The sequence below is a fragment of the Schistocerca nitens genome, chromosome 2 (genome assembly GCF_023898315.1).
Source record: "Schistocerca nitens isolate TAMUIC-IGC-003100 chromosome 2, iqSchNite1.1, whole genome shotgun sequence".
NCBI lineage: Eukaryota > Metazoa > Arthropoda > Insecta > Orthoptera > Acrididae > Schistocerca > Schistocerca nitens.
The window spans coordinates 2749965-2764703 of record NC_064615.1 but is presented as its reverse complement, the minus strand read 5'-3'; the positions used below and the strand labels follow the sequence as shown (position 1 = coordinate 2764703).

The 14739-nt window shown below is 42.3% G+C and overlaps 1 protein-coding gene across 2 annotated transcripts in view; it reads right to left on the bottom strand.

Annotated features, from left to right (window-relative positions):
* Positions 1 to 14739, bottom strand: part of LOC126235662 (probable multidrug resistance-associated protein lethal(2)03659) — a 338456-nt gene that overhangs the window by 154969 nt on the left and 168748 nt on the right. For both annotated transcript variants that reach the window (XM_049944383.1, XM_049944382.1), the window contains exons 3-5: positions 14592 to 14729; positions 9189 to 9393; positions 879 to 1104 (exon numbers count right to left, since the gene is read on the bottom strand). In XM_049944383.1, the coding sequence (XP_049800340.1) occupies positions 879 to 1104; positions 9189 to 9393; positions 14592 to 14729 (569 nt within the window). The remainder of the gene's footprint in view (positions 1 to 878; positions 1105 to 9188; positions 9394 to 14591; positions 14730 to 14739) is intronic.

Below are 14739 nucleotides of genomic sequence, written 5' to 3'. Positions count from 1 at the left end.
AGGACTATGCAAGGTATTCTAGAACTAATAGTCTGAAAGCTTGCAGATTTAAATACTTTTATATATGTATTCTCCTGCTGCCACTTCATGAGTAGATTTTTTATCCATTCAATTGCATCATCCTTTCAAAATTTTCATAAAAGATAGATTGATACTCACCATAAAAATGACATGTTGAGCTGCAGACAGGCACAATGCAAAGACTATTACACACTAGATTCCAGACAAAGCCTTCTTCAGGAAGGAAAAGAAAGAAAGAGAGGGAAAGAGAAACTCACAACATTCATACAAGTGAGCACATCTCAGAGGCACATGGCCCTACCTCCAGCCACTCTGGCCAGACTGCAACAGAAACATGTTGAACGGAAGCAACAATCTGGAGTGGGCACTCAAGGGAGAGGGACAGCAGGGTACGGGTGGTTGAAGAGGAATTGGTGCTGCCTGGTGGAGCATGCAGTGTCTAGAGTTGGCTGGACAGGACTGACAGGTGTAGCATTGAGAAGCTGCTGGGGAGGGAGAGGAGGGGAAAAATGGGGAGCAGAAAGGAAAACTCCCGTCTGCACAATGCAGAAAAGTTGGTGATGAAGGGGAGGATCCAGATGGTGAAGGGTGTGACAGTAAAATAGCATTTTTCAGAAAAATGTTCACTTAAGTACAGAAGTATACAAATATCTAGAGTCTCATTTAACATTTCAGAAAGTAGTCTCATGGTACAAAATGTGGAAGTGGCATCTTTGTGTCTTTTAGGATGGCATCAGAAGTTTATTGATAAATGTAAGTCATCATACATAAAGTATGAGACTGATTACAGATTGTTCCATGGCTAAAATATGAACAACAGCATCTAAGGAAGATCTACTAGAAAAAGTAACACTTACTCTGAACAGGCATCGTCTGAAGAAAAATTCCAGCAACTCCTATAATAGCTGCCCATCCAACTGCTTTCCATATGAAATATGTTGCCACAACTGTCTCTAATGGAGTTATCCAGAAGTAGTGAAGGAAAAATGTTACAAAATCAAACCGATTAACATCATTTGAAAGAAGATTTATCATCTTTCCTGTGGCTGTTTGTCCTGCCGTTGCTTTACTCAAACGAATTGTCTGGAAAATATTATAAATATGAGCAATATGTTTTAATCAGATAGAAAGTCTTAAGGAACAGTAAGGTAACAATGTTAAAGTAATAATACATGAAAGACCACTAAGAAATTATTTCAGTCAATTTCTCTGTATAAATCAGTCAGTATTTTCCTTAAAAAAAATAAATAACATTTACAATACACAATTTCATAAGGCTGTGTTTTCACCAACACTGAATGTAACTTGAATACATTACTTACAACTATGTCAAAGAGGAACATTAAGGATATTTGTTTATATTATCACCTAATTCGGGTCATCTGGTGAGATATGCGTATAGTATGTAGATTCTGTTTTGTAACATGGCAGTATCTGAAAAATGGCTCTGAGCACTATGGGACTCAACTGCTGTGGTCATAAGTCCCCTAGAACTTAGAACTACTTAAACCTAACTAACCTAAGGACAGCACACAACACCCAGCCATCACGAGGCAGAGAAAATCCCTGACCCCGCCGGGAATCGAACCCGGGAACCCGGGCGTGGGAAGCGAGAACGCTACCGCACGACCACGAGATGCGGGCGGCAGTATCTGACAATGCTGCCATGTAACCAAATAGGATCTCATCTTTGGTTGTACATTTTGTAATGTAACAGTGTTAGATGTTGTACAGGAGTATGCAATACATGGTTTTTGGTGTACCACTGGATACATGGTATTGTGTATTATGTTATTGTATCTTTAAAACTGTATTTGTTTCTTTCTTATTTATTATTCATCATCTAACACTACTGGGAATAACTAAATGACCTCTGAGTATTAATGTTTGCTACACTATTTTATTAACAAGATAGTAAAGCTGTATCATTTGGGATACTGCTGTACATCTCCACTCTAGTAAAAAAATAATTTCAGTTGCAGTAAAATAATAACTCATGTATGTAACATGATAATATAGAAAAATTATCAAATAGAAAGCCTTAAACATATACTGTGTAAAGTGAGACCAATTATTAAAACTGTAAAATAATCCATAATTAATGCAGTAATCTATACTATAGTTTATAAGACATCTCGTTAGATCAAATAATGTGAGCTAAATATTGAACACTGCAATTTAACAACAATTTGCATATTTCAAAAAGGAATTGTTTAAAGTTAATACTTCATAAGATTTTGCACAAAAAGAGAAATTGTTTGAGAATGTAACCAGTGTCAAACATTAATTCAATACTGTAAAACTTTTTGTAACATTTATGTTTCTGCAAATATGCAATTTTCATCAGAACTTTAAAAAAGTAGGAATACTAATAATGAATTTGTAATAATTAGGATCTGGATTTTAATAACAAGTCAGATTTTCCTCCTAAGCTTGAGCATGGGTTTTACAACATTTTATGTATGATCTAGGTATTGTAATGTAGAAAAATGTATTTTTTATGCATATTAAGTCTTACTTACACCTTTTTTTGTAATAGGACATATTTAGGCCAACTTTTGGCGTAACAGGTCATAAAACTGCTTATATTTGTCACATCTTTAAGAGCACTGGTGTTGCCAGACAATATATATATTGGGGGAGAGGGTGGGGAGTCGTTCCAGTCCCGGGAGCAGAAGGACTTGCCTTGGGGGGAAGGGGGGACGGGTGTGCACTCGCACACACACACATATCCATCCTAGGTTGCAGTAGGTACTGGGAGATGAAGAGGCTTGCACAGGATAGAGCAGCATGGAGGGCTGCATTAAACCAGTCAAGACTGAAGACAACAACGACAACATTAGCAGTGGGAGTACGGGCACGCACAACTCTTGCCCGTCTTTCCCTCACGCCACAGCATCGACGCGCATGGCTTGTATGGTGCTGTATCACTTGGTGTGTCTGTATATGTGTGGATGGATATGTGTGTGTGTGCGAGTGTGTGCCCGTCCTTTTTTCCCCCTAAGGTGGGTCTTTCCGCTCCCGGGATTGGAATGACTCCTTACCCTCTCCCTTAAAACCCACATCCTTTCGTCTTTCCCTCTCCTTCCCTCTTTCCTGGTGGGGCAACGGTTTGTTGCGAAAGCTTGAATTTTGTGTGTATGTTTGTGTTTGTTTGTGTGTCTGTCGACCTGCCAGCGCTTTTGTTTGGTAAGTCTCATCATCTTTCTTTTTAGATATATTTTTTCCACGTGGAATGTTTCCCTCCCTATATATTCGTATCATTAATTTGAACCCAAGAATTACGTTTGTTATTGTCACTGTTACATTTCGAAGTCTTTTCTGTCGTCTTATTTCCTCCTCCTGTTTTTGCCAGTAGTTTCACTTTGTATTCACCTTCTCCTTTTTACCGTAATCCACTATACAATTTTATCCCGCCGATATATACTCAATAATACGTAATAATACGTAACCCACTTCCAAACCACAACCAAAAAATTTTTCTTCCGCTACTGCTATAAAATCCACCGTTTCTAGTTCACAAACAGTTCCTTTCAGCTATTAAACAACCTTTTCGGCTAGTTTTAATAACTTTTGCTTTATTTCCATTTCCGTTTTTTCACATCACCGATCATTTTTAGCCGCTTCCCACAGGTTTTAACGTCATTATTTCTCCATCAGACAATTGTTAGCCTCATTTCCATAATCTGCCACCACCATACCACTACTTTTAATACATCCTCACGTAGTTTTTTCGAAATTTTCCCGAATTTCTCCACCCTTTAACGTGTTTTGGCGGCAACACAACCACCTAACCTTTATGCACATCGTTATCTACCTACACTATTTCACCATAGGATCAACATAACCCAGCTCCAACCAACCCCTTTTCGCCTCTTTTCACACCAGATTTCCATTTGCTTTCTGCTTCACCTCTATCTCTCTCCGTATATTTTTATATTTATTTTCATTTTCATTTCAGCCTCATGTTACACTTTCGACCTTCTAGTACCATGTCACCCTCACAACACCTCCACAACGACCCCATTAAGTTTTATTTACATTCCCTCCGCAAACATGCCTTCGCCCTAGCCAGATTACACTCCCATATTTTATTTTCTCAGGCCTGTCTGACATTTGGCATCACCCCCAAAGGCCTCACACTTAAAGTTCCCATCTCTGGCTGCAACCCTTCTTTCCATCAGTCCCTATACCAGTTCCAAACTGAACAATCCATTGCCCTCACCCACCTAATCCTTCACCTACACATCCACTCAGCCAATCAACACACCCGTCAACTCCTATCCTTAATAAAAGTCCTCAATCTTTCCTCTCCCACATCCACACCGGCTGTTCAGACCATCCTCCTACAGGCCAACCGCAAATTAGAACAGCATGCCACCCTCCACCTTAAAAAACTATCCAATCTCCTGGTTTCCCACCTCCGGAAAGGCAACTGACTCACCCTTCACAACCTTTCCAGCAAAGCTCAACCTCCTCTCATTGCACACAAACCCAGTCTCTCCCATCTACTCAATCTCCCACTTCCAGCTCCACTCCCTCCAAAACCTCAAAATTCCAATCAACAGAATCTGGAACCACAACACCCCAATTCAGTAGTTAACCTTTCCTCCAAACCTCTCTCCCAATCCGAAACCTCTGTCCTATCCAAAGGCCTCACCTTCAGCCCCACTCCCAGCTTTAACCAAACAGCCCTCGTCAAAGATTTACTGTCCTACACCCGTACTCTCTGCTGGAAATATCACTTTGCCACGAAGAAAAATGATCCTAATCCTACTCCTAATGATCCAACTCCCCAAGACACTATCCAAATTGAACCCTGCCTGGAACAGTTCCGTCCTCCGTCACAGCGGGACCCACCTCCTCTTCCTCAAAATCACCCTCTCCTAACCTTCCAGGAATTTCTGACTTCCAGCCTTGCCTCTCAATCCTTCTTAAAAAACCTTAATCCTACTGCCAACATCACCACTGCTGAAGCCCAGGCTATCCGTGATCTGAAGGCTGACCAATCCATCGTCATTCTTCCGGCTGACAAGGGTTCCACGACTGTGGTACTTGATCGTCGGGAGTATGTGGCTGAGGGACTGCGTCAGCTTTCAGACAACACTACTTACAAAGTTTGCCAAGGTAATCCCATTCCTGATGTCCAGGCGGAGCTTCAAGGAATCCTCAGAACCTTAGGCCCCCTACAAAACCTTTCACCTGACTCCATCAACCTCCTGACCCCACCAACACCCCGCACCCCTACCTTCTACCTTCTTCCTAAAATTCACAAACCCAATCATCCCGGCCGTCCCATTGTAGCTGGTTACCAAGCCCCCACAGAACGCATCTCTGCCTACGTAGATCAACACCTTCAACCCATCACATGCAGTCTCCCATCCTTCATCAAAGACACCAACTATTTTCTCGAACACCTGGAATCCCTACCCAGTCTGTTACCCCCGGAAACCATCCTTGTAACCATTGATGCCACTTCCTTATACACAAATATTCCGCATGTCCAGGGCCTCGCTGCGATGGAGCACTTCCTTTCACGCCGATCACCTGCCACCCTACCTAAAACCTCTTTCCTCATCACCTTAGCAAGCTTCATCCTGACCCACAACTTCTTCACTTTTGAAGGCCAGACATACCAACAATTAAAGGGAACAGCCATGGGTACCAGGATGGCCCCCTCGTACGCCAACCTATTCATGGGTCGCTTAGAGGAAGCCTTCTTGGTTACCCAGGCCTGCCAACCCAAAGTTTGGTACAGATTTATTGATGACATTTTCATGATCTGGACTCACAGTGAAGAAGAACTCCAGAATTTCCTCTCCAACCTCAACTCCTTTGGTTCCATCAGATTCACCTGGTCCTACTCTAAATCCCATGCCACTTTCCTTGACGTTGACCTCCACCTGTCAAATGGCCAGCTTCACACGTCCGTCCACATCAAACCCACCAACAAGCAACAGTACCTCCATTATGACAGCTGCCACCCATTCCACATCAAACGGTCCCTTCCCTACAGCCTAGGTCTTCGTCGCAAACGAATCTGCTCCAGTCTGGAATCCTTGAACCATTACACCAACAACCTGAAAACAGCTTTCGCATCCCGTAACTATCCTCCCGACCTGGTACAGAAGCAAATAACCAGAGCCACTTCCTCATCTCCTCAAACCCGGAACCTTCCACAGAAGAACCCCAAAAGTGCCCCACTTGTGACAGGATACTTTCCGGGACTGGATCAGATTCTGAATGTGGCTCTCCAGCAGGGATACGACTTCCTCAAATCCTGCCCTGAATGAGATCCATCCTTCATGAAATCCTCCCCATTCCACCTAGAGTGTCTTTCCGCCGTCCACCTAACCTTCGTAACCTCTTAGTTCATCCCTATGAAATCCCCAAACCACCTTCCCTACCCTCTGGCTCCTACCCTTGTAACCGCCCCCGGTGTAAAACCTGTCCCATGCACCCTCCCACCACCACCTACTCCAGTCCTGTAACCCGGAAGGTGTACACGATCAAAGGCAGAGCCACGTGTGAAAGCACCCACGTGATTTACCAACTGACCTGCCTACACTGTGAAGCCTTCTATGTGGGAATGACCAGCAACAAACTGTCCATTCGCATGAATGGACACAGGCAGACAGTGTTTGTTGGTAATGAGGATCACCCTGTGGCTAAACATGCCTTGGTGCACGGCCAGCACATCTTGGCACAGTGTTACACCGTCCGGGTTATCTGGATACTTCCCACTAACACCAACCTGTCAGAACTCCGGAGGTGGGAACTTGCCCTTCAGCATATCCTCTCTTCTCGCTATCCGCCAGGCCTCAATCTCCGCTAATCTCCAATTTCTATTTGCCGCCGCTCGTACCTCACCTGTCTTTCAACATCACCTTTGCCTCTGTACTTCCGCCTCGACTAACATCTCTGCCCAAACTCTTTGCCTTTACAAATGTCTGCTTGTGTCTGTGTATATGCGGATGGATATGTGTGTGCGTGGGAGTGTGTGCCCATCCTTTTTTCCCCCTAAGGTGGGTCTTTCCGCTCCTGGGATTGGGGTGACTCCTTGCCCTCTCCCTTGAAACCCACCTCCTTTCGTCTTTCCCTCTCCTTCCCTCTTTCCTGACGGGGCGGCCGTTTGTTGCGAGGGCTAGAATTTTGTGTGTATGTTTGTGTTTGTTTGTGTGTCTGTCGACCTGCCAGCGCATTTGTTTGGTGAGTCTCATCATCTTTCTTTTATATATATATATATATATATATATATATATATATATATATATATATATATATATAGTTATAATAGAGGGAAACATTCCACGTAGGAAAAATATCTAAAAACAAGGATGATGTGACTTGCCAAATGGGGGTGCTGGCGGGTCGACGGACACACAAACGAACACAAGCATACACACGGGGTTCAGGCTTTTGCAACGAACTGTTGCCTCGTCGGGGGGGGGGGGGGGGGGGGGACGAGGGGATGTGGGTTTTGGGGGAGAGGGTGGGGAGTCGTTCCAGTCCCGGGAGCGGAAGGACTTGCCTTGGGGGGAAAGGGGGACGGGTGTGCACTCGCACACACACACATATCCATCCACACATATACAGACACAAGCAGACACATTTAAAGACAAAGAGTTTGCCCAAACTCTTTGTCTTTAAATGTGTCTGCTTCTGGGTTTGAGGGGATGAGGAAGTGGCTCTGGTTATTTGCTTCTGTACCAGGTCGGGAGGGTAGTTGCGGGATGCGAAAGCTGTTGTCAGGTTGTTGGTGTAATGGTTCAGGGATTCCGGACTGGAGCAGATTCGTTTGCCACGAAGACCTAGGCTGTAGGGAAGGGACCGTTTGATGTGGAATGGGTGGCAGCTGTCATAATGGAGGTACTGTTGCTTGTTGGTGGGTTTGATGTGGACGGACGTGTGAAGCTGGCCATTGGACAGATGGAGGTCAACGTCAAGGAAAGTGGCATGGGATTTGGAGTAGGACCACGTGAATCTGATGGAACCAAAGGAGTTGATGTTGGAGAGGAAATTCTGGAGTTCTTCTTCACTGTGAGTCCAGATCATGAAGATGTCATCAATAAATCTGTACCAAACTTTGGGTTGGCAGACCTGGGTAACCAAGAAGGCTTCCTCTAAGCGACCCATGAATAGTTCGGCGTACGAGGGGGCCATCCTGGTACCCATGGCTGTTCCCTTTAATTGTTGGTATGTCTGGCCTTCAAAAGTGAAGAAGTTGTGGGTCAGGATGAAGCTGGCTAAGGTAATGAGGAAAGAGGTTTTAGGTAGGGTGGCAGGTGATCGGCGTGAAAGGAAGTGCTCCATCGCAGCGAGGCCCTGGACGTGCAGAATATTTGTGTATAAGGAAGTGGCATCAATGTTTACAAGGATGGTTTCCGGGGGTAACAGATTGGGTAAGGATTCCAGGCGTTCGAGAAAGTGGTTAATAGAGGGAAACATTCCACGTGGGAAAAATATATCTAAAAACAAAGATGATGAGACTTACCAAACAAAAGCGCTGGCAGGTCGCCAGACACACAAACATACACACAAAATTCAAGCTTTCACAACAAACAGTTGCTTCATTAGGAAAGAGGGAAGGAGAGGGAAAGACGAAAGGATGTGGGTTTTAAGGGAGAGGGTAAGGAGTCATTCCAATCCCGGGAGCGGAAAGACTTACCTTAGGGGGAAAAAAGGACAGGTATACACTCGCACACACATACATATCCATCTGCACATACACAGACACAAGCAGACATATGATATGTTAGATTCCTTGACAATTTGTTAAGCACATGATTTACAAGTGACACTAATGTCAAACAAATTAAAGAAATGCATTGTTCAGAAATTATTCACCAGACCTTCTAAAAAGGGCTGTAGAGTGAGGCTACCACTTCGACATCTGTTGCATACATAAGGCTTGGATTAAATGCATCAGTTTAAAAACTTCAAACTGCCTGATATTGTGGTAAGATGAAGAACTTATATTCAGTGCTAGTGAAGATATAACCTTTTGAAATTATGCAATAATTGGGCACCATTTTTTTCTTTTAATGACAATGTCTGCTTATAAATACACTCCAGCAGAATAAAGTAAGAGATCAAGAGAACCAGAGGGAGGAGTTGAGAATAGGAGGGAGATGTAGAGAAGAGAGTGCATAGTGAAACAAACTCACCTTCCTGTAGATAAGTGAACAAATAGCTACACGGATACGCATCCCTATTTGCTGTGCAATGAAGCCACTGTGATGACTCATGAAGAGACACAGAAACAATATGACGATTAGCCCTCCTCCATACCAGAGAGCTGCCTCCTCCGTGACTGTTGTATCAGGTGTGAAATACTGCAAGAGGAGACCTAGAAGTATTGGCCTGGAAGTGCTGTGTAAACAGTACAATTTGATTTCAGTACAGCAGGAGCTACATTTTTGCAAAATACAAGCAAGTGAAACAAGGAGCAACTTCTTACAGTTTTGAATGAAAATGTGTTACTTGTCAAATGAACATTAAATGACAATAATCAATTAAAGCTAAGGTCTACACTAACATACAATGAATATCACCATTATTTCTGTCATACAAAATTTCACCAGCCCCTATAACACACACACTAAATCATTTGATTCAGAAGAGGAGTATTTACTTACCAGGCACTGAGACATACAAATATATACAACCTCTTCTACATCTGTACCATGCAAACTACTGTAAAGTGCATTGCAGTGGGTGCTTCTGATTGTACCACATAATTAGGGTTTTCTTGTTCTATTTTCTTATAGGGTATGGTTAGAAAGACTGCTTGAAAGCCTCTGTACATGCTGCAATTAGTATAATCTTGTCTTCACAGTCCACAAGGGAGCCTTCACAGTATCTACGGAAGTAAAACTTCGGGGAGGCAGCAGAGCCATAGTAAATTCCTAGATTCTTCAGTTAACAATAGTTTTTGAAACTTGCAGAACGATTTCCAGTTCATGACAGCAACCAGTATGTATGATGTAAAGAAACAAACAGACCAGGTTGCAGTGTTAACATTTTTTATTATTTCCCAATGACGTGTTTCACCTTTATTTAGGCACCTTCAGAGTGGCTGATATTTGATGGTGATGGGTACATTGTGCATAAAATATTCCAGCAGGTAAATAAATGCCCCTTGTCATGACATTAAAAACACTGCACAGTGTCCTTATTACGGCAAGTGGTACACTCCAATGCAAACTAAGCAGGATCAGGCCTACAGTAAATCTTAACATCATAAACATGCCGGAGGTGTAGTGCGTATTCTTGCTGCATGCATCACACTGCATGATGTGTGAAGCCAGAATATGCATTACACATCCAGCAGGCGTATGATGTAAAGATTTACTGTAGGCTTTATCCCATTTGGTTTGCATTGGATGATCACTAACTATCTCAGTGTGCCACTAGATGTCTCTGCCTTGCAATAAGGCTGGTGATTTTATGCAAAAGACACTGGGACTTCAAAATAAAATTAATAAAATGGTGGTTTCAGGCAGAAATCTTTGGTGCTCAAAGGGTTAACTCAACTACAGTAATCACATGATTTTCAACTGCTGAATGTTGTGTTATTATATGCATACATGAAGACTTCCTCAAGCATAATCAGAATTAGGACTGCAATTAGATGTGTCATGTTACCCATTCCAGCGTTCAGTTGCAGCTTAGTATCCTCAACAATAGTGTGGCATCCAAAAGCAAACTTTTCAAATGATTCATCCTCGTGCAATTCAAACTTGTTCCAGTGTTCACTCAGTGAGATAGTGCAGTAACTAATTAAGACTATAGACTTGTGGGAGTGACACAATCGCTAATTGATATCTGACAAGTGCAATGTGTCTTTATTGCTTCCTGTTTTCCATAACTCATTAATGTCTACACCCTTGAATTTTTGTAGCTGTGTAATTATCACACCACTAGTCCATGTATGCATTTTATCTACAGTTTATAATGTCCAAATCTAATTTGAGACTGGGAGAAGAAATTGTGTTCTTGTGGATAGATTTTCTGCCACAATTTGCACAGATACTTACAGTCATGGCTACCATACCTAATGCCCAGATCCTGTACTTCAACTACTGGATTCTGTGACACATATTGATCCAACTAGGAATATCATGGTAATAACACTTTTAGTTGTGCCACCAGATACAGTGTGCAACCACAGAACAATGCTTTGCACAGCCATGCAATAGTGTCAAGTGACAGTAATCCCAGTGTGAATATGCTCCTGGTCCTTTCTCCCATGCTGACACCACTTTTGAAAGCAACAGACTTCTGCCTGTCAGTTCTAACAGTCATTCCAAATTATGTTTGCAAATGTGGGCCCCTCCATTTGCACCAAATCAATCATAAATTTGTTTTTCGATCATGGAGAACATTTTCAGCCAACAGCAAATCTGAGACAATTTTGTACATGCCACTTTAGCGATCAGTAACCTCATTCAATGAGCTATTTCTGCACAGATCAAAGGTACGTGCAAATCCTGTATGAGAGGCTAGGTGACAAGAAACCTCTGGAATTCAGGTGACATTTCATGGAGTAATTGATACTATTTGGGACGTTTTGCTACTACATATTACAACAACTCTCAACTGAGATACAGCTAATGTTAATTGCCCTCAAATGACAGCTATTATGGAAGTTGCACCAAATTGCCAACAGAGCACACACATAGCTTGGCTTGCACAACACAGTGGCCACCATGACAACTCCTATGCCTACCAAAGACTACCGATCCATTCTGGATGAGTCTGATGCATCATTGTTTTGCTGTGATGCTGCCTTCACCTGACAACTTTTGAGGATACCAAAGTACTTCTGAACTCTCAGAGCCAACACTGAGAAGCTGGTTAAGCAGATAGAAATATTGCAACTACAGACTGCGGCTGCAAAAAGCACACGTATACACCGTGCCATTCCGCACCATGCAGCTACAAGCTAATTTGGGTGGTTATTTGCTGGTTTCAGAGATGTTGTGGCTATAAAACTACAAAGTGCACGAAACCGTGTTCGCACCCAGACACCGTAATGTGACCTGTTTTAGGTGGAGCACAGAATGACATTGATCTACAACCCCTACCACAAAATACCCATTGATGTTGTATGAATATAACAGAGGGAAACATTCCACGTGGAAAAATATATCTAAAAAGAAAGATGATGAGACTTACCAAACAAAAGCGCTGGCAGGTCGATAGACACACAAACAAACACAAATATACACACAAAATTCAAGCTTTCGCAACAAACTGTTGCCTCATCAGGAAAGAGGGGAAGGAGAGGGAAAGACGAAAGGATGTGGGTTTTAAGGGAGAGGATAAGGAGTCATTCCAATCCCGGGAGCGGAAAGACTTACCTTAGGGGGAAAAAAGGACAGGTATACACTCGCACACACACCCATATCCATCCACACATACAGACACAAGCAGACATATTTAAATATGTCTGCTTGTGTCTGTATGTGTGGATGGATATGGGTGTGTGTGCGAGTGTATACCTGTCCTTTTTTCCCCCTAAGGTAAGTCTTTCCACTCCCGGGATTGGAATGACTCCTTATCCTCTCCCTTAAAACCCACATCCTTTCGTCTTTCCCTCTCCTTCCCCTCTTTCCTGATGAGGCAACAGTTTGTTGCGAAAGCTTGAATTTTGTGTGTATATTTGTGTTTGTTTGTGTGTCTATCGACCTGCCAGCGCTTTTGTTTGGTAAGTCTCATCATCTTTCTTTTTAGATACATTGATGTTGTATGATACACAACCCTCATAATACTACTCACTGAGCTGACAACTGCAGTATGACAACATTGTCACATACAGCATGACACCCCACTACATCACAGAGGCTCTTCATCACCATCCAGTTTTCTGGCTTAATGTTTTTAATAACACAGGATTGCAGACCTGCATGCTGCTACCCATGTACTACCTGGAAGCCAAACAAACCAGTACGGTCCCCTTACCAGCAGTTAATTCCATAATATGCATTTACGGTCACAAGACTTTGGTGTTCGATGTTGGTCTCACCAATAGCTACAAGTGGACTTCCAGGTTAACTGATATTGCTCAACCTTTGGCCACTGGTTCCCTCACGAAGACCACTTTGACTGTACATTTACAGAATGTCCAACTGATACATTCCATCAATAGTTGCACTATTCCTAGTGTAAATGACTGTTCGAAGACACACACCACTCACAGGGGGACAACTTAAGTATTTCTATTTCAAACAATGATCGATGCTACTGGGAGTCCTAACATCACAACTTTGTACACAATCTTCGTAATACGGTTAACTATTATGAAAGTCGTGTCGAACTAACAAGTTACATAACTATGGAGAACAGTGTGTTAGAAGCTACTCTGATGGAAATGAGATGGGAACTACAAGCAGCTTGCAAAACATTATGGATGCTTAAGACAACTCACCAGTGCAACAAACAGCAGCAGTGCGACCACACACACAACGGTGCATCACATTCGTACCACCTATGGTTGGTTCACTGGTTTCATGACACATCCTTCAGATTGCACTCGAACAACTACATGAGACCAATGCCTCCATCCTGGGCTTTTCCACCAACTTTTGATGGCACCACGATGACAACAGGGGAACCAAGATCTCGCACTACTACCCTGCTATCTCCTACCACCTATCCACACACAAGCTTACCTTACCTGGGGACGGGGCAGTGTGAGAATGACCCAATTGGCTAATTGATATGTGACAAGTACAGTGTGTCTTTAACTTCTCATTTTCTTTGCTGCTTCCTTTTCTCTGTAGCTCATTAATGTCTACACATATGTATTTTTGTGGCTGTGTATTTATCATACCACTAGTCTGTGTATGCATTTTATATGTAGATGATGGTGTCCCTACTGAATAATTGTTTAGTCATCCCGATATAGGGTTTCCGTGGTTTCCTTGCTCAATTTGACATGTATATGGAAAGAAATTGGAGCCTTGTTGGGGAAGAAATATTGATACTAGCCATTTGTTACTAAGGGAAACAACTGGAAATGTCAGTTAAAATTGACAGACTGATTTCTGACCTTCCTATGTTTAAACTGCATACTATACAGGACATTTCATTTATGAGATGTTAAGTGTACTGACTGCATTAACAGAGTTGATGATTATAAGAAGAGTTGGTCAAGCAGATTCCTGTTGCCAGCATACAATGAGAGCAAAAACTACCTACGTATAATGTTCTGTGCTGTATAAAGCTTGAAGAGCAGACTCCTGTAGTTTAACTGTTCGCTTATGTTCACTGACTACTATATAAAAAAATTTTAATACCGCTTTGGGCTTCTCTTAAATTATTTGTACATATTGCAGCTTTTTTTTCAGTGGGTTTGATTAAAAGTGGAAATATTTCTGACAATATTTTTAGGCCTTTGAATATGTAATGAAAAGACTACCAGGCATGAAATCTGGTTTGTATTAGCATCATGAGTTACAAGAAAACTGAACAACCAAAATTTGTTTTAATCATAATCTTTTTTGTGTAACTAAACATGAATTTTTATGTTTAGTGAAGGAATAAGAAGTGTAAATGGTACTTACTTCACAATTACAATGTTCACTGCAACAAATATCCCCAAGAGGCCGTACTGCTGACCAAATGTCTTTATAAGGGCCTTGAGAAGACTTGGTTTGTATGTAGCATCCTTTTTGGCCTTTGCTGTCTCTTTATTCCAGTTGCTGAAAAGAG